Genomic DNA, 26,452 nt, shown 5'->3' with positions numbered 1-26,452 from the left:
CATTGGGAATCATTTTCTTGAAGAGTCTGAGTAGAATTGGTATTAGTTCTTCTTTAAATGATTGGTAGAATTCAGCAGTGAAGCCATCACATCCTGGGCTTTTCTTTGATGGAAAACTCTTTATTACTCATTATTGACCTGCGTAGGTTTTCTTTTCTTCATAATTCAATCTTGATAAGTTATATGTGTCCAGGAATATATTCATTTCTTCTACATTTTCTAATTTGTTGGGATGTAGTTGTTCATAGTAGTCTTTTATGATCCTTTGTATTTCTGTGTTATCAGCTATAATGTCTCCTTTTTCTCCTCTGATTTTATTTATTTGAGTCTTTTATTGTTAGTCTAGTGAAAGATTTGTTGATTTTTTAAAATCTTTTCAATAAACAAGGTGTTTGTTTTATTGATCTTTTGTATTTTTTCCTCCCTATTCTCTCATCTTTATTTTTTTTTCTTCTCATTTGGGTTTTGATTGTTCTTATTTTTCTAGTTTCTTGAGGTGTAAGTGTTGATTTTGGATCTTTTTACTTTTTTGATGTAGATGTTTATTGCTATAAACTGCCTTCTTTTTTTTTTTTTTTTTTTTTTTGAGATGAAGTCTTGCTCTGTCCCCCAAGCTAGAGTGCAGTGGTGCAATCTCAGCTCACTTCTGAGACTTAGTTAGTAAGACTCACAGGATCTGATGGTTATTATTTTCCTGCATAAGCTGTGTACCTCCAGGGTTCAAGCGATTCTCCTGCCTCAGCCTCCTGAGTAGCTGGAACTACAGGCACCCACCGTGCCCAGCTAATTTTTGTATTTTTAGTTCAGACAGGGCTTTACTATGTTGCCTAGACTGGTCTTGAACTCCTGACCTCGTGATCCACCCACCTCAGACTCCTGAAGTGCTGGGATTACAGGCGTGAGCCACCACACCCAGCCAAACTTCCTTCTTAAAGGAAGGGATGCACTATGTTTATCCAACTTCCTTCCTTCCCTGCTTTTGCTATATCCTCTTGGTTTGGGTATGTGGTGTTTCCATTTTCATTTGTCTCAAGGAATTTTTAAAATTATTTTTTAATTTTTTTCATTGACCCATTGGTTGTACATGAGCACGTTAATTTCCACATATTTGTAGTTTCCAAAGTTCGTCCTGTTACTGATTGTTAGTTTTAATTCATTGTTCTCAGAAAAGATACTTGATAGGATCTCCATTTTTAAAAAATTGTGAAGACTTGTTTTGTGGCTTAATATATGGTTTGTCTTTGAAAATGTTCCATGTGCTGTTAAAAATAATGTCTATGTTATATCTGTTGGGTGAAATATTCTGTTAGGTTCATTTGATCTAGAGTACAGTTTAACTCCTATGTTTATTTATTTTCTATCTATATGAGTTATCCATTGATGACAGTTGCGTGTTGAAATCTCCTACTGTTATTGTATAATATGGTTTGGCTGTGTCCCAACCCAAATCTCATCTTGAATTCCCACGTGTTGTGGGAGGTAAATGAATTATGGGGGCAGGTCTTTCCCGTGCTGTTCTCATGATAGTTAGTAAGTCTCATGGGATCTGATGGTTATTATAATGGGGAGTTTTCTTGCACAAGCTCTTTTTGCTTACTGCCATCCCATGTAAGAGGTAACTTGCTCTTCCTTGCCATCTGCCATTGTTGTGAGGCTTCCCCAGCCATGTGGAACTGTAAGTTCAATTAAACCTCTTTCTTTTATAAGTTGCCCAGTCTTGGGTGTGTCTTTATCAGCAGCATGAAAACAGCTAATGCAGTAAGTTGGTACCAGTAGAGTGGGGTGTTGTTGAAAAGATACCTGAAAATGTGGAAGCGACTTTGGAACTGGGTAACAGGCAGAGATTGGAACAGTTTGGAGGGCTCAGAAGAAGACAGGAAAATGTGGGAAAGTTTGGAACTTCCTAGAGACTTGTTGAATGGCTTTGACCAAAAGCCTGATAGCAATATGAAAAATAAGGTCCAAACTGAGGTGGTTTCAAATAGAGATGAGGAACTTTTTGGGAACTGGAGTAAAGATGACTCTTGTTATGTTTTAACAAAGAGACTGGCAGCATTTTGCCCCTGCCCTTGAGATTTGTGGAACTTTGAACTTGAGAAAAATGATTTAGGGTATCTGGCAGAAGAAATTTCTAAGCAGCAAAGCATTCAAGAGCTGATTTGGGTGCTGTTTAAAGGCATTCCATTTCATAAGCGAAGCAGAGCATAAAAGTTTGGAAAATTTGCAGCCTGACAATACAATAGAAAAGAAAATCTCATTTTCTGAGGAGAAATCCAAGCCAGCTGCAGAAATTTGCATAAGTATGGGGATCCACATGCTAATCCCCAAGACACTGGGGAAAATGTCTCCAGGGCATGTCAGAGGTCTTCACGGCAGCACTTCCCATCACAGGCCTGGAGGCCTAGGAAGAAGAAATGGTTTCATGGGCCAGACCCAGGGTCCCTGTGCTGTGTGCAGCCTGAAAGAGGACAACATAGAGCTCCAGCCATGGCTTCAGAGGGTGCAAGCCTCAAGCCTTAGCAGCTTCCATGTGGTGTTGTGCCTACAAGTGCACAGAAGTCCAGAACTGGTGTTTGGGAACCTCTGCTTAGATGTCAGAGGATGTATGGAAATGCCTGGATGTCCAGGCAGAAGTTTTCTGCAGTGGTGGGGCTCTCATGGAGAACCTCTGCTAGGGTGGTACAGAAGGGAAATGTGGGGTCAAAGCCCCCACACAGAGTCTTCTGGGACACCATCTAGTGGAGCTGTTAGAAAAGGGCCACCATCTTCCAGAACCCAGAATGATAGATCCACTGACAGCTTGCACTGTGCACCTGGAAAAGCCATAGATGCTCAATGTCAGCCAATGAAAACAGCCAGGAAAGAGGCTGTACCCTGCAAAGCCACAGGGGCAGAGCTGTCTAAGATGAGCAGAACCCACCTCTTGCATCAACATGATCTGGATGTGAGATGTGAAGTCAAAGGAGATCATTTTGGAGCTTTAAGATTTGACTGCCCTGCTGCATTTTGTACTTACATGAGGCCTGTAGCTCCTTTGTTTTGGCCAATGTCTCCCATTTGGAATGGCTGTGTATTAGTCTGTTTTCATGCTGCTGATAAAGAGAGACCCAAGACTGGGAAGAAAAAGAGGTTTCATTGGATTTACAGTTCCACATGGCTGGGGTGGCCTCAGAACCATGGAGGGAGGCAAAAGGCACTTCTTACATGGTGGTGGCAAGAGCAAAATGAGGAAGAAAAAGTAGAAACACCTGATAAACCCATCAGATCTCATGAGACTTAATTCACTATCACAGGAATAGCAGGGGAAAGACCAGCCCCCATGATTCAATTGCCTCCTCTGGGTCCCTCCCACAACACATGGGATTTCTGGGAGATATAATTCAAGTTGAGATTTGGGTGGGACACAGCCAAATTATATCAGGCTATGTTTATCCAATGCCTGTACCCCCGTTTGTATCTAGGGAGTAACTAACTTGCTTTTGATTTTACAAGCCCATAGGAAGAAGAGACTTGCCTTGTCTCAGATGAGACTTTGGACTGTGAACTTTTGAGTTAATGCTGAAATGAGTTAAGACTTTGGGGGACCTTTGGGAAGGCGTGACTGGTTTTGAAATTTGAGGACATGAGATTTGGGAGGGACCAAGGGTGGAATGATGTGGTTTGGCTGTGTCCCCACCCATATCTCATCTTGAATTCCCATGTGTTGTGGGAGGGGCCCAGTAGGAGGTAATTGAATTATGGATCAAGTCTTTCCCATGCTGTTCTTATGATAGTAAGTCTTGTGAGATCTGATGGTTATTACAAGGGGAAGTTTTCCTGCTCAAGCTCTTTTTGCTTGCTGCCATCCATATAAGGTGTGACTTGCTTCTCCTTGCCTTCTGCCATGATTGTGAGGCTTCCCCAGCCACGTGGAACTGTAAAGTCCAATTGAACCTCTTCCTTTTGTAAATTATCCAGTCTTGGATATGTCCTAATTAACAGTGTGATAACAGACTAATACATCATATTGCAGTCAATCTCTCCCTTTAGATCTGTTAATATTTGCTTTATATAATTAGATGATCCAGTGTTGAGTGCATAGATATTTACAATTATTATATTATCTTGTTGTGTTGACACTTTTATCATTATATAATGTCCTTTTTCTCTTTTTACAGTTTTTGACTTACAATCTATTTTATCTGTATAAGTATTGCTATTCCTGCTGTTTTTGGTTTCCATTTGCATGGAATATCTTTTTCTATGCATTGACTTTCAGTCTATATGTGTCTTTATAGGGGACATGAGTTTCCTGCAGGCAGCTTATAGTTGAGTCTTGTTTTATTTAATCTATTTAGCCCCTCTGTCTTTTAATTGGAGAATTTAGTTCATTTACATTCAGGGTTATTATTGATGTGTAAGAACTTGCTACTGCCATTTTGTTACTTATTTTCTGGTTGTTTTTGTAACTCCTCTTTTCCTTTCTTCTGTTCTTACAATGAAAAGAAACAAACTAAACTAAAAATCTCCATATTATAATTCCATCTTCCCCACCTTTCAACTTGTGGATATCTCCATTTACATCTTTTTATACTGTCTATCTCACAATAAATTGTTTTAGTTATTGTTTTTGACATTTTTCTCTTTTAGTCTTCATATTAAAGACATGAATATTTTACACACCACAATTACAGTATTAGGTAATGTGAATTTTGGTATACCTGCTTTTATCAGTGAGCTTTACACCTTCAAATTTCTCTTGTCACATGTTATCATAATTTTCCTTCAGATTGAAGAGCTCCTTTTAGCATTTCTTGTAAGACGGGTCTTATGGTGATGAATCCCCTCAGCTGTTGCATGTCTGAGAAAGTTTTCTACTCTCCTTCATGTTAGAAGAATGGGTTTTCTGGCTAAAGTATTCTCAGTTGGCAGTTTTTTTCTGTCAGGACTTCAAATATATGATCCCACTGTCTCTGGCCCCTAAGGTTTCCAATGAAAAGTCTGCTGCCAGATGTATCAGGACCCCTTTAAGTGTTACTTGCTTCTTTCTCTTTCTGCTTTTGGGATCCTCTCCTGTCCTTGATCTTTCAGAGTTTATTATATGCCTTGAAGTAGTCTTATTTGAGTTAAATCTGCTTGGTGATCTTTGATCTTTCTGTATCTGGATATTTATGTCATTCTCTACATTTGTAAAGTTTTCTGTTATTATTTCTTGATATAAGCATCCTACCCCTTTTTCTTTCTCACTCTCTCTCGAAGGCTAGTGACTTTTATATATGCTCTTTTGATGCTATTCCACAGATGTCATGAGCATCCTTCAATTTCATTCTTGTCTGTTACTCTACTCTCACTATGTGTCTTAGTCTGTTTTGTGTTGCTGTAAAGAAATATCTGAGGCTGAGTAAATTATAAAGAAAAGAGGTTTATTTGGTTCATAATTCTGATGACTGAAAAGTTCAAGATTTGGCACCTGGTGAGGGCCTCTGGCTGCTTCCACGCATGACAGAAAGTGAAAGGGAGCTGCCATGTGTAGATATAACATGGTAAGACAGGAAACAAGAGAGAGATGGGCAAGATGCCAGGCTTTCTTTAATAACCAACTCTTGAAGGAACTGTAATAGGGAAGGCATTAATCTATTCATAAAGGATCCTCTACAAGATATAAATACTTCTTATTAGGCCCCATCTCCATCAGACATCAAATTTCAACATGAGTTATGAAGGTGACAAATATTCAAACTGTACCACTGAATACTTTCAAATAGCCTGTCTTTGAGCTCACTGTTTGTTCTGATGGATCTGTTCTACTGTTAAGACCCTCTAATGCATTATTTTAAATTAAGTTTTTATTCTAGACCTACAGGGTACATATACAGGTTTGTTACATGGTTATATTGTGTGATGCTGAGGTTTGGGCTTCTATTTATTCCATTATCCAGATAGTGAACATAGCACACAATAGGAATTTTTTCAACCCTTGCTCCCTTCCCTTCCTCCCTCCTTCTGGAGTCCCTAATGTCTGTTGTTACCAACTTTCTGCCCATGTGTACTTAATATTTACCTGTTACTTATAAGTGAGAACTTGTGATATTTGGTTTTCCATTTCAGTGCTAATTTGTATAAGATAATAGCCTCCAACTGCATCCATGTTGCTACAAAGGACTTGATTTCATTCTTTTTTATGGATGCATAGTGTTTTATGGTGTATATTTGTGATATTTTCTTGATCCAATCCACTGTTAATGGGCACCTAGGTTGATTTAGTGTCTTTGCTACTATGAATAGTGCTGCAGTGAACATATGAATGTAGATACCTTTTTGGAATAATGATTAATTTTTCTTTGGGTACATACCCTGTAATAAGATTGCTGGGGCAAATGGTAGTTCTATTTTTAGTTCTTTGAGACATCTCCAAACTGCTTTCCACAGTGACTGAACTAATTTACATTCTCACCAACAGTGTATAAGTATGCCCTTTTCTCTACAGCATCACCAGCGTATGTTTTTATTTTGCTTTTTAGTAGCAGTAACAGCCATTCTAATTAATGTGAAACCAATTCATTGTGGTTTTGATTTCCTTTCTCTGATAATTAGTGATATGAGCATTTTTTCATATGTTTATTGGCCTCTTATATGTCTTCTTTTAAGAAGTGTCTGTTCATCTCCTTTGCCCACTTTTTAATGGAGTTATTTATTTATTTATTTGTTTGCTTGCTTGCTGAATTCTTTAAGTTGCTTATAGATTTTGGATACTGGACCTTTGTCGGATGCATAGTTTAGTTATCTCCTCCCACTGCTTATTTTTGTCAGTTTTGTTGAAGATCAGATGGTTGTAGATGCGTGGCTTTATTTCTCGATTTTCTATTCTGTCCTGTCATTCAGATAAATAAACCAAAAGAACAAAATATAGAAGAAATCGCTGGGTGTGGTGGCGCATGCCTGAAACTCCAGCACTTTGGGAGGCCGAGGCAGGTGGATCACTTGAGGTCAGTGGTTTGAGACCACCCTGGCCAACATGGTGAAACCCTGTCTCTACTAAAAAAATAAAAATACAAAAAGAATTAGCTAGGAATGACAGCATATGCCTGTAATCCCAGCTATCTGAGAGCTGAGGTAGAAGAATCACTTGAACCCTGGAGGCAGAGGTTGCAGTGAACCAAGATCGCACCATTGCACTCCAGCCTGGGCAACAGGGTGAGATTTCATCTCATAAAATAAAATAAAAAGAAATTAATTAAGAAATTAACCTTATTAAATGTGGACACTTCATACATGATAGAAGTAGCAAACCAGTAAGGAAGAGTCTTGGAAAAATGGTTATTCACATGGGAAAAAATAGATCATCAACTGGCATCTTAAAAAAAATCCAGACAATTTAAAAATGGGAAATGTGAATATCTAACACTTTTAGGGAGGATAAGGTAGAGCTAGATGGTGGAATAGAACCTTCAAGGACTCATACCCTTGAAATAACATCAAATTGAACAACTATCCACACAAGAAAATGCCTTCACAAGAGCTAAGTAATTAGGTAAGAGATCAGAGTACCTAATTTTACCATAAAAACAGAAAAGACACATTGAAAAAAGTAGAAAGAACAGTCTCACACTGCCTACACTAGCCCTACCCCAACCCCAGGCAGCACAGAGCCCAGGGAAAGATTCTGTCCACTTGAGAGAGAGAGAGAGGAAAGTGTGTGAGACTTTGCATTTAGTACTGGCCCTGCCACAATAAAAGACAACACTAGGCATAACACCATGGCCCCTGATTCCAGGCTGGTGACCACGAAGAGAGTATTTAGACTCACTGTGGACCAGAAAGGAATCTGTCATCCCAGTGGGAGAAACTCAAGTCCTGACCCAATTCACCCTTGGCTGACTGAAGTGGGCTCAGGTCCCGAATAAAATTCTGTTGTAGGCAGGCCATAGTACAACAGTCCTTGGGTGATGTCAATGCTGTGCTGATCTGTGAGGCTGGGGGCTTTGGGTGTGGCCCTGCATGATATCAACTGCAGCAGCTATGCAGAGCCCATGTCATTCTTTTCCCAGCTCCAGGCAGTGCAGTGTGAAGGGAGACTCCTTGCACTTAGAAGGAGAGGAAAGGATGCAGGGGACTTTGCCTTGGAACCTAGTACTAGCTCTGCCACTGTAAACTAGAGTACCAGAAGAGCCTTGTGGACCCTGATTCCAGGCAGATACTCCTGAACAGTATTTTTAGACCCAATCTAGGCCAGAAGGGAATCACCTGCCTTGGTAGGATGGATCAAAGTCCTGGCCAGCATCATTACTGGCTAACTAAAGTGGCCTCAGGCAATGAATAAATATCAATGGCAGGTAGGCAGTGGTGGCTGCAGGCCTTGGGCAAGCCCCAGTGCTGCAAAGGTCTAGAAGCCACGGGTAGTGTGGTACCAGCTCTAGGATGTGACAAAAACGGTATTAAGAGGAAAGTTTATAGCGCTGAATGCCTACATTAAGAAGTTAGAAAGATCTCAAATTAGCAATCTAGCATTGCATCCAATTGAACTATAAAAAACAAGAACAAACTAATCCCAAAGCTAGTAGAAGAAAAGAAATAACTAAAATCAGAGCAGAACTGAAGAAAATTGAGAGATTGAGACCCAAACATCTACACAAAGGATCAATGAAACCAAAAGTTGGTTTTTTGAAAGGACAAACAAGATCAATAGACCACTAGCTAGATTAACAAAAAAAATAGGAAGATCCAAGTAAGTACAATCAGAAATAACAAAAGTGATGTTATAAGCTACCCTACAGAAATACAAAAGATCCTCAAAGACTATTATGAACACTTCTATTTACACAAAATAGAAAATCTAGAGGAAATGGTTGAATTTCTAGAAACAAACAACCTCCCAAGATTCAATCAGGAAGAAACTGAAACCTGAAAAGGTCAACAACACGTTCCAAAATTGAGTCTGTAACAAATAACCTACTAACCAAAAAAAGCCCTGGACCAGAAAGATTCACAGTCAAATTCTACCAGATGTACAAAGAAGAGCTAATACCAATCTTAATGAAATTATTCAAATAAAAAATCAAGTAGGGATTACTCCCAAAGTCATTATATAAAATCAGTATAATATGACAATGACAAAAGAAAACTACAGACCAATATCTTTGATGAACATAGATGCAAAAATCCTCAACAAAATACTAGCAAACTAAATCCAGCAGGACATCAAAAAACATGAATTCACCATGATCAAGAAGCCTTGATTCCTGGGATGCAAAGTTGGTTCAACATATGCAAATCAATGAATGTGATTCACCACATAAACAGAATTAAAAACCATATGATTGACTGGGCACAGTGGCTCACACCTGCAATTCCAAGACTTTGGGAGGCAGAGTTGAGTGGATCGCTGGAGCCTAGGAGTTCAAGACTACCCTGGCCAACGTGGGGAAACCCCATCTCTACTAAAAATACAATAATTAGCCAGCTGTGGTGGCATGCACCTGTAGTTCCACATACTCAGGAGGCTGAGGCATGAGAATCGCTTGAACCTGGAAAGCAGAGGTTGCAGTGAACCCAGATTGTACCACTGCACACCATCCTGGGCAACAGAGCGAGACTCTGTCTCAAAGAAAAAAAAAAAAAAAGCAAAACATATGATTGTCTCAGTAGATGCAGAAAAAGCATTTGATAAAATCCAACATCCCTTTTTTGATAAAAACTCTCGACAAACTAGGCATCAAAGGAACATACCTTAAAAAAATAAAAAAAGAGCCATATTGAATAGGTGGAAACTAAAAGCATTCCCCTTAAGAATTAGAATACGACAAGAATGCCCACTCACACCACTCTTATGCAACACAGTACGGGAAGTCCTAGGCGGAACAACCAGATAAAAGAAAGAAAGAAAGAACACCCAAACAGGAAAAGAGGAAGTTAAATTATGCCTCTTCGCTGATGGTATGACTCTGTACCTATTATTAAAATAAAATAAAAATAAAAATAAACATAGCCAAGAGACTCCTAAATCTGGTGAACAACTTCAGCAAAGTTTCAGGACACAAAATCAATGTAAAAGTAGCATTTCTATACACAAATAACATTTATGCTGAGAGCCAAATAAAGAATACAGATTCATTTATTATAGCCACAAAAAATAAAATAGTTATTGGATGTAGAGATATATTTGTAAATAAACTTAAAATCATTAATGAATGAATAAATCTGTAAATTTTGTTTTAGGTTTGTGTTGGTGTGATGTTAGTGGGCCCAACAGGTGGAGGAAAGACAACAGTCAGAAAAATTTTGGAAAAAGCATTAACACTATTACCAATTGCAGACTTCTTATCAGTTGCAGAAGGAAAATCTGCTTCAAAGGTAAATGTTCTGTTAAATAAAATGTTTCTGTATTTGTTCATATCTTATTTTACCTTTAATTAATATTTTATGTTCTCTTTATATTGGTATTTTCATTACTTATTAAACTTATTGCTAGGAATTTTGTAGTTAAGAATCGTAGTGAGTGGGGTTTTTAACTTAAATCTCAAACTGATCGTTACTAGTTTAAATAAACTTTTGTATATTTATTTTGTATCTAGGCACCTTAATAAATGAACTTTTAATTTCTTATTGTGTTTAGGTATCAATTGAATTATCTCCAAATGAAAATAATTTTGTCTCTTCTTGAATATTTATATAACTTCTATTCTCATCTTAATGAATTAACTTTCCAAGACAATGTTAACTATAATATTTGTTCCTTACTTTATCTGGAATGTATTTAATATTTATGCATTTAATATGATATTTGACCTTGGTCGCTGATAAATATTCCTTTTCACACTTGGGAACTTTCTTTTCCCATTACATTTTGGTTTATTTGGCTGTTACAATTTATTAAATTATTTTCAGCATCTATTTCTTAAATCTTTTAACTGATTAATGTAATAAACTATGTTGATTTATTAATGTTAACTTGTCTTTGAATTCCTTGCATAGTGCCTACTTAGTCATGATATATTTTTATTCAATATAAAGTCAGACTCCACTAAATAGTATGTACTTCAATTACTTAGTGATTTATTGTTGGTAACATATTCCAAAAATTTAGAAATTCAGATTATTGGTTATGTGGATTTTTTTTCAGTTAGTGGGAAATACCCTGCTTCAAGATGATACACGTAGTAGTTCATACTCTTTTCTCTTTTCCCTTCATGCAAATTTTCCTTCCTGAAAGATCTCAATTAGTTCTTACACAGTTATAACTAATAAGAGGTGAATTATCACAGCAATAATAATAATAACTAATACGTATGGACTGCCTAAAAAGGTCCAAGCAGAGTGCTAAAACACTTTTGCTTGAATTATCTTTAATTCTCACAACAACAGTGAAGACGGTAATTCACTTTATTTAAAACAGTTTTTTAATTCCAAAAATAGTATGTATTATTGTGAGAAATTTGGAATATAAAATGTGAAGGAATCATCACCTAGAATAATAATACAGTAAAATGTGAAAACGGTAACATGTGAAAACATATTACCGTATTAGCTTTGATTATTTATTCTACACTAAATGTATTTTGAAATAACTGAGATAGTACCATGTATAATAAATCTTAGTTTTTCTAACCTTGGAATTTTCACCTAATGTTATATGCTGAGAATTAACCTCATGACATTAAACATTTCTGACAAGTATCCCAATTACTATATTCTGTATATATGACTATACTATAATTTATTTAATGATTCTCACATGTTTAATAGTTTTAAATTTTTGTTTTTTAAAGATATAATTGTAATAAACATACTTAAGAATGGTGGTAGGACCTGAGGTAATGGAATTATTTTGGTCATCCTTAGTTTATGACTTTCTTCTTATTGGTCTGTTCAAGACCTTCTCTTTATTTTAGTGTAGTTTTGTTTAATTTATTTACCTTATTTCCTAATCTTTCTTTTTCCTCCTTATCATAGGAAACCTCCTTGCTATATGCCTTTAGATATGTGTGTGTCCTTAAAAATTTGATACCCAGTAATGTAATTGCTGGTTGGCAGGGTATAACTTCACCATGTACTGCCAGGTAAAATTCACACACATTAGATAAACCATTTTAAAGTGTACATTTTGGTGACATTTAATGCATTCACAGTGTTATGCAATTACTACCTCTCTCTAATTTCCAAATATTTTTATCACCCCAGGAAAACACCCCTTTCTCATTAAGAAATCACCCCCTATTCTCCTATCTTCCCATTCCCTGGAAGCCACTAATTGGTTTTCTGTTTCTATAGGTTTGCCTATTTTGGCAGAGATGTATGTACAGATATATATATCTAGGTTGTTTCTGCCTTTTGGTTGTAATGAATATTACTGTTGTAAACATTTGTGTACAAGTTGAGTAGACGTATGCTTTCATTTCCTTTGGATGTATACCTTGGAGTAGAATTGTTGGGTCATATGGTAATTCTGTGTTTAGCTTTTTGAGGAACCACCAAAGTGTTTTCCACGGTAACTACATCATTTTAAATTGCCATTAGCAATGTGTGAGGCTTTTTATTTCTCCATATCCTCACCAACATTTATTATTTCCCATGTTATTTTCCATTCTAGTGGATGTGAAGCACTATCTCATTGTAGTTTTGGTGTTGAATACCTTTTCATATGCTTATTGGCCATTTGTATATCTTCTCTGGAGACATGTCTGTTCATGTCTTTGTCCATTTTTAGATTATATTGTTGTCTTTTTGTTGTTCAGTTGTGAGAGTTCTTTATATGTTCTGGACACAAAACTCTTATCAGATTGTGATCTGCAAATATTTTTTTCCTGTTTTGTGAGATGTCTTTTCCCTTTCTTGATGTGAAGTGTAGGGGTCCAACTTCATTCTTTTACGTAGGGATATCCAGCTCATCCTGTACCATTTGTTAAAGTCTATTATTTTCCCCCACTAAATGGTCTTGGCATTTTTTTTTTTTAAATCAGTTGGCCACAGATGTTTGGGTTTGTTTCTGGTCTCACAGTTCTATTACATTTTTCTGTATGTCTTTCCTTATACCTGAATATATATGTTGTGATTGCTATATGGTTTTATATAGTAGTCTCCCTGTATCCATGGTTTTACTTTGCACAGTTTCAGTTACTTATGGTCAACTGTGGTCCAAAAGCATTAAATGGAAAATTTCAGAAATAAACAATTAATAAGCTTTAAACACTACATTACAATGCCCACATCATTCACCTTAGTTCATCTCTTTATATTGGCATTTTATCATATCATTATCACAGGAAGAGTGAGTACAGTACAATAAGACATTTTGAGGGAAACAAAGATGACATTCATATCAGTTTTAAGTTATTACATCATATTGTTTTAATTGTTCTATTAATTATTGTTAACATCTTACTGTGCCTAAATTAAAAAACTTTATCACAAGTATGTATCTATAGGGAAAAACATAATATATAAATGGTTCTGTAATATCTGTGGTTTCAGGCATCCACTAGGTGCCTTGGAATGTATCCCCTGTGGATAAAGAGGGATTACTGTAGTAAGTTTTGAAACTGAGAAGTGCAAGTTCTCCAACTTTGTTTTTTGTTTTTTGGCTATTTGGTTATTTGGGGCTCTGTGCAATTCCATATGAATTTAAGAATTGGCTTTTCCATTTCTGCAGAAAAGGCCGTTGGAATTTTGATACGAATTGCGTTGATCCTGCAGATCATTTTGGTGAACACTACCATCTTAACAATAAAGTTTTCCAATTGATGAACACAGATGTCTTTCCATTTTTGTATCTTTGATTTCTTCTGCAAAGTTTTCTAGTTTTCAGTATACGAATCTTTCTCCTATCATTAAGTTTATTCCTAGGCATTTTATTCTTTGGAATCCTTGTCTTATTCCTGATTTCAGTCTTTCACCAATTGAGTACAGTGCTAACTGTTGAGTTTCATAAATACCCCTTATCATGTTAAGGAAGTTTACTTCTCTTCCCAGTTTTCTGAGTGTTTTTTTACCATGAAAAGGTGTGAAATTTTGTCAAATGCATTTTCTTTGCCTTTTGATATGATCTTGTGGTTTCTTTCCTTCATTTTACTATGATAGTGGGTTACATTGATTGATTTTCTTATGTTGAACTACCCTTGCATTCCTGGGATGAATCCCACTTGGTCAAGGTGCATAATCCTTTAAATGTGCTGTTGGATTCAGTTTGCTAGCATCTTTTTGAGGATTTTTGCATATATATTCTTAAGGGCTATTGGTCTGTAGTTTCCTTTTCTTGTGCCGTCTTTGGATATGGTATCATAGTAATGCTGACCTCATAGAATGTATTAGTGTTTCCTAGTTTTCTTTTCTTTTTGCAAGAGTTTGAGTAGGATTGGTGTTAATTCTTCTTTAAGTGTTTGGTGGAATTTACCTACCATTTGTAGTTGGACTGTTCTTTGTTGGAAGCTTTCGATTATTGAATCAAACTATTTGTTATGGATCTTTTGAGATTTTCTATTTCTTCAGTCAGTTTTGGTAATTTGTGTGTTTTTAGGAATTTGTCCATTTCATCTTGCTTGAAAAAACTTTGTTGTACTTTCGAACTGTGTATTTGAACTATTGTCTTTGGGTCTAAAGTCAGTCTCTTGTATGCAACATACATTTGGATCATGTTTTTGTTTCTTCATTATGCCAATTTCTTCTTTTAATTGGCAAACTTAATCTATCATTATGCCAATTTCTTCTTTTAATTGGCAAACTTAATCTATTTTATTTTGATTATTGATGATGGACTTTTGCCTTTTTGTGATTTTGTTCTATGTCTTGTATCTTTTTTGTTTCTCAATTCCTCCAAAATTGCCTTTTGTGTTTGATTTTTTTTCTAATGTAACATTTGGATTCCTTCTTCATTTCCTTTTCATTTTTTACTCATTTTTAAATAGTTACCTGGGAGATTGTAGTTAACATCTGTTAGGGACTGAATTGTGTCCCCCTACCCAAAATTCATGTGTTAAATCTCCAACCCACAGTACCTCAGTTTGCGTCTCCCTTATTCATGGGGAATACATTTCATGACCCCCAGTGGATGCCTGGGACCACAGATAGTACTGAACCCTATATATACTTTGTTTTTTCCCATAAATATCTATGATGAAGTTTAATTTATAAATTTGACACAGTAAAAGATGAACAATGAATACTAATAATAGAAGAATTTTTAAAAATATGATGTAATAAAAATTATGTGAATGTGGTCTCTATCTCTCAAAATATCTTGTTGTACTGTACTCACCCTTCTTGTGTTCTGTCAATCTGATAACTGAGTTGTTACTGAGTGACTAATTAGCAGGTAGATTTAAGTCCCAGGTGGGACAGAGCAAGATGATGCAAGATTTCATGAAACTACTCAAAATAGCATGAAATTTAAAACTTACAAATTGTTTATTTCTAGAATTTTGCATTTAATATTTTTGGACTGCAGTTAACCACAGGTAAATGCAACTGCAGAATGTGAAACTATAGAAAAGGGAGGATTACAGTATATTTGGAGATACAATCTTTAAAGAGGTGATTAAGTTAAAATGAGGCTATTACAGCAGGCCCTAATCCAATTTGACTTGTGTACTTATAAGAAACGGAAATTTACAAACACAAAGAAACATCAGAGGTGTGTGTATGCACAGAGAAAAGACCACATGAAGACACAGTGAGAAGGCAGTTATCGGCAAGTCAAGGAGTGAGGCCTTTGAAGAAATCAAACCTGCTATCAACTTGATCTTAGACTTTTACTCTTCAGAATTGTGAGAAAATAAATTTGTTGTTTAAGTTACCCAGGCTGTGGTATTTTGTTGTGGCAGCCCTAGCAAACACTTAACTACCAATCTGGTAGAACTGATACCAACTTAACTTCAATAGCAGACATTAATTCTGCTCCTTCCCAGCTCTGTTCCCTGCTTTATGTTGTTACAAACTGTATCTTTACATATTGTGTACCCATTAATATAGATGCATCATTATGGTTTATGCATTTTTTAATTATATAGGAAAAAAGAGGAGTTACAAATTAAAAATTAAATAATAGTGGCTTTTATATTTACCTTAACTGTAGATGTTTATTTCTTCCTGTGAGTCTGAGTTTTTGTTTATTGTTTTTTTCATTTGAGCCTGAAGCATTTATCCCTTTATCCATTCCTTCAGCATTTTCAGTAGGGCAGGTTTCCCAGGGATGATTTATTTAGCTTCTGTTTATCTGAGAATGCCTTAGTTTGTCCCTCACTTTCATAGGATGGTTTAGCTGCATACAGAATTCTTGGTTGACAGTTTTGGTTTTTGGTTTGTTTGTTTTAGCACTTTGTATCATCCCATGCCTTCTGGCCTTTGTACTTTCTGATGAGAATTGACTTTTAATTTTGCTGAGGATCCCTTGTATTGCCTCTCTCCTGCTACTTTAAAGATTTTGCCTTTGTACATTAATAGTTTGATTATAATGTGTGGATATCTTTGTGTTTATTTTTCTTGGTGTTTCATGAGTTCTTGGATTTGTATTTTATATCTTTCATTAATTGAAAAATGTATTTCTACCAACATTTTTTCTACTTTTTCTCTCTTTTCTTCTTCTGGAATTCCCATAATGTATAGATTGATGTGTTTTATGGTTTTCCATAGGTCTCTTGGACTCTATTTTATTTATTTTTCTTCTCTTGAAATGGGTAATTTCAGCTTCCTTATCTTCATGTTTGCTCATTCTTTTTTCTATCTGCTCAAATCTGCTATTGAATGCCACTGTTGATTTTTTATTTCAACTATTTTATTTTTCAGCTCTATAAACTCTATTTGGTTCCCTTTTATTATTTCTATCTCCTTAATGGTAGTTCCTACTTGTTCTTACACTGCTTTCCAGTTTCCTCACACTTGCTCTGTGCTGGGGTAGTTTTTGACTGATTAGCTGTGCCTGCTCTGAGCCTAGTGATCAAGCTAAGATGAAAGTTTCAATTCATCTCAGGTCTTTCTGCATACATCTTGATGCATATGGCTTTCAGAATTCCCCTATATGAATATCTAAATTTCCCAAAGATTTTACCCAGGCTTCTCCCTGAGGCCTTATATGGTCTGTCATATGTTTCTAGCTGTCATCTCTTGCCCTAGGCTTCCACAGGTCTGTAATCTCTCTGAAGAAGTGCCTGCCAATTTTTCTGCCTGACATCTGAGATACATAAAACGAGACCAGATATTCTGGCAAGACAGGTTAAAATATCGCAAATAAGGTTTATTTCAGGGCCAATTCTGACCTTAAGCTTAAAAGTGTTTTCTACTGTCTTTCACTTCTATACTCAACCCAGTCCCCAGACATGTTACATGCCAGTTTATATACTGTGTTCCTGGATTAGACACAGATTTTTTCCCATTTTTTCTGGCGGTACTGTTTGTAGTATTACAGTTTTTTTAAAAGAATGATTTGTATATTATGGCTAATTTTAACAAGTCAATATTTACTGTTCCTTGCAAATTGCTACCTTTATATAAAGTCTTTTTTTTTTTTTTTTTTGGTGTGAAGGATTTCTCCTGTAACCTTTTAATTCTTATTAGAATGCAAATAAACTAAATAATTGTTCTATAGTTAGTGTCTTTAAAAACTACACTGAATTATTCTCAGATTTCAGGAAGAAAAGGAAAAGTAGACATTTGTGTTTTAAATCCAAAGTGTATCACTCTCAGTGAACTATATGGACAACTGGATCCTAATACTATGGAATGGACTGATGGATTATTATCAGCAACAATTCGAAGTTATGTATCTTTTAACACACCAAAGAACTCAAAGAAAGACATTGATCTCAGACTAAAGTCAAGAATCTCAGATTTATCCAATGTAAGTTTAGTGTTGAATTAATATTTTTATTTAACTAATGTGGATTATTTAATTGCTTATCCAAAGACTGATGTTAAAACATTAGATATCTAGTAGTGTAACAGTAAATTTTAAAATGTTATGAACAGTTTTTATAAAGAGAAAAATTGTAAGTTATTAAAAAATGGAAAATCTCCCATTGAATTTTAAAATGGTCAGTAAATGAAAGAATGAAGTTAAAGAAATTTGCTTTTAAAGGAGCAAAAAGTGAATTAAGTTTGAATGGAAAATGATCTAGTGATTCCAGCACCTCCAAAATACCTTACAAACTAACGAGACTAAAAAACCCTTTGTTAGAAAAGCGAATGAAGTATTTGATAGAAAATTCATCACAGAATAAATACAAATGGCAAAAAGGAAAATTTTTATTCTCATTAGCATTAACTAGAGATTACTGGTCAATTTCATTAGATAAAACACATTAACAAAGAGATGATGTTTAAAACCAAACAGAGAAGCCAGGTGTGGTGGCATAAACCTGTAATCTCAGTTCCTCTGGAGGCTGAGGCAGTAGGGTCACTTAAGCCTGGCAGTTCAAGACCAGCCTGGTCGATATCACAAGACTCCATCTCAAAGAATAAGAATAAATATTAAAACTAAATAGATTAATAAAGATTTTTAAAATGGGAAAACAATATTTCACATTTACTAGATTGTGAAGTAGAAATTCATATGTGTCTGGAGATAATATTGGGAATATGTATTGAGATTTAAAAACAGACATTCCTTAATATGAAGGAAATAAAATTGTATTGGGTTGTTGCTATTTTTATATTGGTATGAGAATCCTTTCTACTTTAAAAAGTAATCATTTATCTGTCATATGTGCTACACATATTTTCTCCAATCTATGAAAATGTTTATCAGTATATTCTTTGATAGATTATAACTTTTCAATCACACCCTGAAAAGGTTATTCTTAGTCTAAGATTATTATGGTAAATTGATAGTTGCATAATAACAAACATATAGTAAACCTATTTAAACCTTTGATCTGTGTGTAATTTATTTTAGTGTAAGTGATTTTTTCCCAAATGGAAATTTTTTCTGACACAATTGAGTAACTCATCTTTTTCCCACTAACATAAAATGATACTAGATACTTATATTTGGGTCTGTTTCTGCATTCTTTACTCTACCTGCCTGTGGCCAGCAAAAAAAAACAATTTTAATTATACTGACTTTATTATAGGTTTTACTATCTAGAATAATAGTCTGTCTTTATCAGTCTTCTTTTTCAAGATTTATTTCATAGTTGTTCTGCAACTTATGTTTGTTTCCCCTTTGCAAGAAATGCTTGAGTTTTTTTTAAGTTCTCAGGTAGTGGAATCTTTATGTTGTTGCTGATTTTATTATTTTATTGTCTTTTATTGCATTGTAATTAGAGAATATTGTCTCTGATGTTTGTCTTATTTTTAGGATAGTTTAGCATTTGCTTAATAATATGAAATAATATTTGCATTTTTATAGGCAGGTTTATTCCATTTACATTATTGGTTGTAACATATGTTTGGGCTTATTGTTGTCGTTTGTTTTATATTATGATTCTTTTTAATTATCCAGTGTGTATTTTCTTTGCTTTGATTTCTTTATTCCCTCTGATAATTTGGAAGATCCATAGTTTATTTAATTCTCCTTGGTGTTACTTTTATAGCTATGGTTTTATATAATACCATTAATTTTCCATTTAGATGGTATCTATGACACTTTTATCATGTCTGTAATCATGAAATTAGTATACTTTTCCTTGTTCCCACTTCCTTTTTGATTTTTCTACCACCTGATTTGGGCAAATTATATTGTTATTACTTTATTATTACTTTTGCTCATTGTTTTAACTATAAATTGGCTTATGATTATATTATTTCACTTTTCAGTTTTAAATAATTACTTGGAATCACCAGCACCCTGCTTTTAGATGAAAATATTGACATAAGCAAATGACTTCTCACCTTTTTTTCACATCTGACTTTTATTAGTTACACTGTTGTATCATTGTGACAGATTATATCTGCATTCTTCACAATAGCCATGTTTTTGGAAATAAAGACTCATTAATATAGAAATGATAATTCTTCATGTATTGAGCTATAAATGCAATGCAGTTTTAATCAAAATTTTCAGATTTTGTCAAAACAGCCTTGTTAAGATACAATTCACATGTTACAAAATTCACACATTCAAAATATACAATTCAACAGATTTTTAGTATATTCCCAGAGCTGAACAACCATCACCATGACCTAATTTTAGAACATTCTCATTAACTCAAAAGTAAACATTCTAATCACTGACATTCACTGCCCATTCCCAAATCACCATCTTCTCCCGCCTCCCCAACACCAGCCTTAGGAAACCATTAATCTACTTTCTATCTGTATAGATTTTTTATTCTGGACATTTCATATAAATTAAGTTATATAATATGTAGTCTTTGCGATTAGCTTCTTTGACATAGCATAGTGTTTTCAGGGTGGGCCTATGGTACATTATATAACAGTGCTTCATTCCTTTTTATTGCCGAATAATATTCCATTGTGCTGATACAACTAATATTTTGTTTATCCTTCAGTTGATGGACACATGGGTGGTTTCTATTTTTTGCCATTATAAATAGTGTTGTTATGATCATTTGCATACCAGTTATTGTATGAATGTAGGCTTTCATTTCTTATATATATACAGATTAGAGTAGAATTACTGGGTCACATGGTCACTTTATGCTTAACATTTTGAGGAATTGCCAAACTATTTTTTATAGAGGCTGCCTTCTCCCATTTCTCTACAGCCTCAAAACAATTGTGACTGTCTATTTTTTAATTATAGTCAGTTAGTGGTTGTGCAGTGGTAAGTCATATCCTTTAGTGTGTGTTTGATTTGCATTTTCCTGATGGCTAATGATGTTGAGTGTATTTTTATGTTGCTGTTGGCCATTTGTATATTTCCTTTGGAGAATGTCTCTTCAGAGCCTTGTCTATTTTCAATTGCTTACTTACCCTTTAATTATTGAGTTTTAAGAGTTATTTTTCAATACACATCCCTATTCAGATATATGATTTGCAAATATTTTCTCTCATTCTGTAGGTCATCATTACTTTCTTTGATGGAATTTTTTACAGGACAAAAGTCTTTAACTTTTTTCTTTTTTAATCATTTGTCTTAATATCATATCATTAAAAAGCTTGCATAACTGACAGTCACAAAAATTTATTTCTATGTTTTATTTTAGGAGTTTTATTGTTTCAACTAATATGTAGGTCTTTGGTCCATTTTGAGTCAATTTTTCTGTGGGGTGTAAATCAGGGACCCCCTCATTCTTTTGTATGTGGATATCCAGGTGTTCCAGCAATATTTGTTGAAAAGACTGTTCTTTCCCTCCATCAAATTATCTTGACACCCTTGTAAAAAAAATCAGTTGATCATAAATGTAAGGATTTATTTCTGGATTTTCTGTTCTGTACCATTGATCTATGTCTGTGTTTCTGTAAATACTACGCTTGATTGCTATAGCTTTGTGGTAAGTTTTGAAATAGGGAAGTGAGATGATTTTTTTTTTAAGACCTTGACAAACTGTTTCCAAAATTTATGTGGAACATACATGGTCCATGACACTCCTGAATAAGAGAAAGGATTAGGGTGCTAAGACATACCGCATATCAAAAAGTATTATAAAATTAGAATAAAACAATGTGATATTGTTGCAGAAAAAGATGGCAATTATAAAATAATATGTGCCTATGACATAATGTGAAAATATGCAGAGAAAAAGTTGACAGAATTTAATGGAGAAATAGACAACTGTGCAATCATAGATTTTATTACATCTTTCTCAGCAACTGAGAAGCAATATGGCACAGTGGCTGTGATAAAATTCTTCGTACTAATAATTTTGAGTTAGAAATTGAAATAGAAAAAATTATACTAGAAGTGGTACAAATCTATAAAATACAGTTCGATAAATGTAGAAGAAAGGAGCTTGTCCTATGGAGAGTGGGGCAGGGAAACCTATATAATTGAGAAAACTTGAATAAATGAAAGATGCACCACATTCCCATATGGAAGACTTCCATCATAAAAATACCAATCCCTACCAAATTAATGTATACAATAATATCTTTCTAACCAAAATCCCAGTGTTTTTTTTAAAAAAACTGACAAATAAGGGAGGCAGAGCAACATGGCCAAATAGAAGCCTCCATAGATCATCCCCACTTGCCCACAGGAACACAAAATTTAAGAAATATCTACACAAAAATTCACCTTCATAAGAACCAAAAATGAGGTATGTGACTGTAGTACCTGGCTTTAATTTCGTATCACTGAAAAAGGCACTGAAGAGGGTAAGAGAGACAGTCTTGAATTGCCAGTGTCATTGGTCTGCCATCCCCTGGCAGCAGCCGTGTGGTATGGAGAAAAAATCTGTGCACTTGGGAGAGGGAGAGCATAGTGACTATAGGATTTTGCATTGGAACTCAGTGCCGCCAGCACCTGACAGAATTCAGCCAATGCCCATGAAAGGTGTACTGAGACTTGCCCTAGCCAGAGGGGGATAGGTCAGGACTTGAATTTCAGCAAGCCTTGTCACTGTAGGCTAAAGGACTCTGATGTCCTAAATTAACTCGACAGGCAGTGTAGGCCATAAAGGACTGCAACTCCTAGGCAAGACCTAGTGCTATGATGGGCTTAGAGCCAGTGGACTTTGGGGGGCATGAAACCTAGTGAGACACCAACTGGGGTGGCAAAGGGAGTGCCTGCACCACACCTTCCCCAACCCCAGGCTGTGCAGCTCACAGCTCCAAATGTGATTCCTTCATTGCACTTGAGAAGAGTAGGAAGAGTAAGGAGAACTTGGTCTTGCAACTTGAATACCAGCTCAGTCACAGTAGGGTAGGGCACCAGGCAGAGTTGTGATGCCCTAACTCCTGGATGACATATGTAGGCACACCCTGGGACAGAAGAGAACCCACTGCCTTGAAGGCAAGACCCAGTCCTGGCAGGATTCATTACTTACTGACTAAAGATCCCTTGGACCCTAAATAAAGAACAGCAGTAGAAAAAAGAAGCTAAAAAATTTTTAAAATATATAAAAATACCAAATAAATAACCTAGTGATATATCTTAAAGAACTAGAAAGGCAAGAGTGAACCAAACCCAAAATTGATAGAAGTAATAAAGATCAGAGCAGAAATAAATAAAATTGGACTGAAGGAAACTATAAAAAAGATCAACAAAATGAAAAGTTGATTTTTTGAAAAGAGAATGGACATTTACTCTAAGAAAAAAAGAGGACCCAAATATTTAAAATCAGAGATGAAAAAGAAGACACAACAATCAATACTGCAGAAATTCAAAGGATCATTAGAGGCTACCATGTGCAACTATATGCCAGTCAGTTGGAAACCCTAGAAAAAATGGATAAATTCCTATACACAGACAATCTACCAAAACTGGATCATGACAAAACCTGAACAGACCAAAAACAAGTAAAATTATCAACGCCATAATATAAAGTCTCCTAGCAAAGAGAACCCCAAGAACTGATTACTTCACTGCTGAGTTTTATCAAACATTTAAAGAACTAATACCAGTCCTACTCAAACTATTCCAAAAAATATAGAAAGAAGGAATGCTTCCAAACTCTAAGGCCAGTATCACCCTAATACTAAAAGCAGACAAAGACACATCAAAAAAGAAGAGTACAGGCCCATATCCCTGGTGAAAATTGATGCAAAAACCCTCAATAAAATATTTGCAAAACTAACTCAACAACACATAAAGAAGATCACTCATCATGACCAAGTGGAATTTATCCCAGGGATGCAAGAATGGTTCTACATATGCAAATCAATCAGTGTCATACTGATTGATTCTGATACATCACATCAACAGAATGAAAGACAAAAAACATATGATCATTTCAATTGATGCTGAAAAAGGATTTGATACCATTCAATATCACTTTATCATAAAAACTGTCTAAATACTGGAACATACTCCAACACAATAAAAGCCACGTATGACAGACCCACAGCTAGTATCACACTGAATGGGGAAAAACTGAAAGCTTTTTCTCTAAGATCTGGAATAAGAAAAAGATGCCCTTTTCTACCACTGTTATTCAACCACTGTTATTCACTGTTATTCAGCTCCTATCTAGAGCAATCAGACAAGTGAAGGAAATAAAGCCCCTCCAACTTGGAAAGAAAGAAGTTAAGTTATTTTTGTTTGTAGATGATATTATCTTATACTTGGAAAAACTTAAAGACTCCATCAAAAACTATGAAAACTGATAAACAATATCACTAAAGTTGTGGGATAAGATCCGTACACTAAAATCAGTAGCATCTCTACATGCCAACAGTGAATAATCTGAAAAAAAAATTCAAAAGTTAATACCATTTGTAATAGCCACACATGAAATTAAATACCAAGGAATTAATTTAACCAAAGGAGTGAAAGATTTTTACAATGAAGCCTATGAAACATTGATGAAAGAATCAAATAGGACACAAAAATGGAAAGATATTCCATGTTTATGGATTGCAGGAACCAATATTGTTACAATGTCAGTACTACCCAAAGCAATCTACACATTCATTACAGTCTCTATTAAAATAGCAACGACATTATATACAGAAATAGAAAAAATAATTCTAAAATTTATATGGAGCTACAAAAGACCCAGAATAGCCAAAGCTATCCTGAGCAAAAAGAACAAAACTGGAAGAATCACATTACCTGACTTAAATTATACCACAGAGCTATAGTAGCCGAAACAGCATGGTACTGGCATAGAAACAGACATTGACTAGTGCAATAGAATAGAAAACCTAAAAACAAATTCATATAGAACTATAGTGAACTCATTTTGATAAAGGCACCAACAGCATACTTGGGAAAAGACATTCACTTCCATAAATTTTGCTGAGAAAACTAGATATCTATATGCAGAAAAATGAAACTATACATTTGTATACTTGCCATACACAAAAATCAAATAAAAAGGGATTAAAGACTTAAATCTAAGCTCTCAACCTATGAAACTAGTAAAAGAAAACATTGGGAAACTCTCCAGAATATTGGACTGGCAAAGATTTCTTGAATATTCCACAAGCACAGAAAACCAAAGAAAAAAAATAGATCACATCAAGTTAAAAAGCTTTTGCACAGCAAAGGAAACAATTAACAAAGTAAAGAAACAACACACTGAATGGGAGAAAATATTTGCAAACTATCCATCTGACATGGAATTAGTAATCAAGATATATAAGGAGCTCAAACAACTCTGTAGGAAAAAAATCTAATTATCTAATTTAAAAATGGGCAAACGATCTGAATAGACATTTCTCAAAAGAAGACATACAAACGGCAAACAGGTATTTTAAAAGGTGCTCAACATCGTTGATCATCAGAGAAATACAAATCAAAACTACAATGATAGATGATCTCACCACAGTTAAAATGGTGTTTATCTAAAGAGAGGCAATAACAAATGCTGGTGAGGATGTGGAGAAAAAGGAATGTTTGTATATTGGTGCTGGGAATGTAAATTAGTACAACCACTATGGAAAACATTGTGGAGGTTCCCTAAAAACTACAAATAGAGCTACAATATGACCCAGCAATCCCACTGCTGGGTATATACACAAAAGAAAGGAAATCAGTATAATCAAGAGATATCTGAACTTTTATGTTTATTGCAGCACTATTCACAATAGCCATGAATTGAAACAACCTAAGTATCCATCAACAGTGAATGGATAAAGACAATATGGTACTCATACGCCAGGGCATACCAACCAGCCAAAATAGAAATGAGATCCTGTCCTTTCCAACGACATGGATGGAACTGGAGGTCATTACGTTAGGTGAAATAAGCCAGGCACAGAAAGACAAACTTTATATGTTCTCAATTATTTGTAGGAACTAAAAATCAAGAAATTGAATTCATGGAGATAGGGAGTAGAATGAGGGTTACCTCAGGCTGGGAAGGGTAGTGTGGTGGGCTGGGGAATTGGCTAGTGCATACAAAAATATAGTGGGATACAATGAATAAGACCCACTATTTACTAGCATGATAGGGTTACTATAGTTGATAATAATTAATAGTACATTTTTAGTAACTAAGAGTATAATTGCATTGTTTGTAACACAAGGGATGAATCCATGAGGTGACGGAAGTCCCATTTACCTTGATGCGATTATTACACATTGTATACCTGTATCCAAATATCTCATGCATCCGATAAATATATACACCTACTACTATCAGACTAACACCAGATCTCTTGGCAGAAACTCTACAAGACAAAAGAGAGTGGGGGCCAATATTCAACATTCTTAAAGAATTTTCAACCCAGAATTTCATATCCAGCCAAACTAAGTTTCATAAGTGAAGGAGAAATAAAATCCTTTACAGACAAGCATATGCTGAGAGATTTGGTCACCATCAGGCCTGCCTTACAAGAGCTGCTGAAAGAAGCATTAAACATGGAAAGGAACAACTGGTACCAGCCACTGCAAAAACATGCCAAATTGTAAAGACCGTCAATGCTAGGAAGAAACTACATCAACTAAGTAGCAAAATAACCAGCTAAATTCATAATGACA

The 26,452-nt window shown here is 35.1% G+C and overlaps 1 protein-coding gene across 1 annotated transcript in view; it reads left to right on the top strand.

The window, feature by feature from the left end:
• DNAH14 (dynein axonemal heavy chain 14) overlaps nucleotides 1-26,452 on the top strand; it is a 507,005-nt gene that overhangs the window by 230,330 nt on the left and 250,223 nt on the right. The window contains exons 37-38 of the mRNA XM_025393377.1: nucleotides 10,195-10,329; nucleotides 17,588-17,803. Of these exons, the coding sequence (XP_025249162.1) occupies nucleotides 10,195-10,329; nucleotides 17,588-17,803 (351 nt within the window). The remainder of the gene's footprint in view (nucleotides 1-10,194; nucleotides 10,330-17,587; nucleotides 17,804-26,452) is intronic.

This window comes from Theropithecus gelada, chromosome 1 (assembly GCF_003255815.1).
Source record: "Theropithecus gelada isolate Dixy chromosome 1, Tgel_1.0, whole genome shotgun sequence".
Lineage (NCBI taxonomy): Eukaryota > Metazoa > Chordata > Mammalia > Primates > Cercopithecidae > Theropithecus > Theropithecus gelada.
Note: the sequence above shows the minus strand (reverse complement) of the source record. Positions and strands in the feature narration are given on the sequence as shown.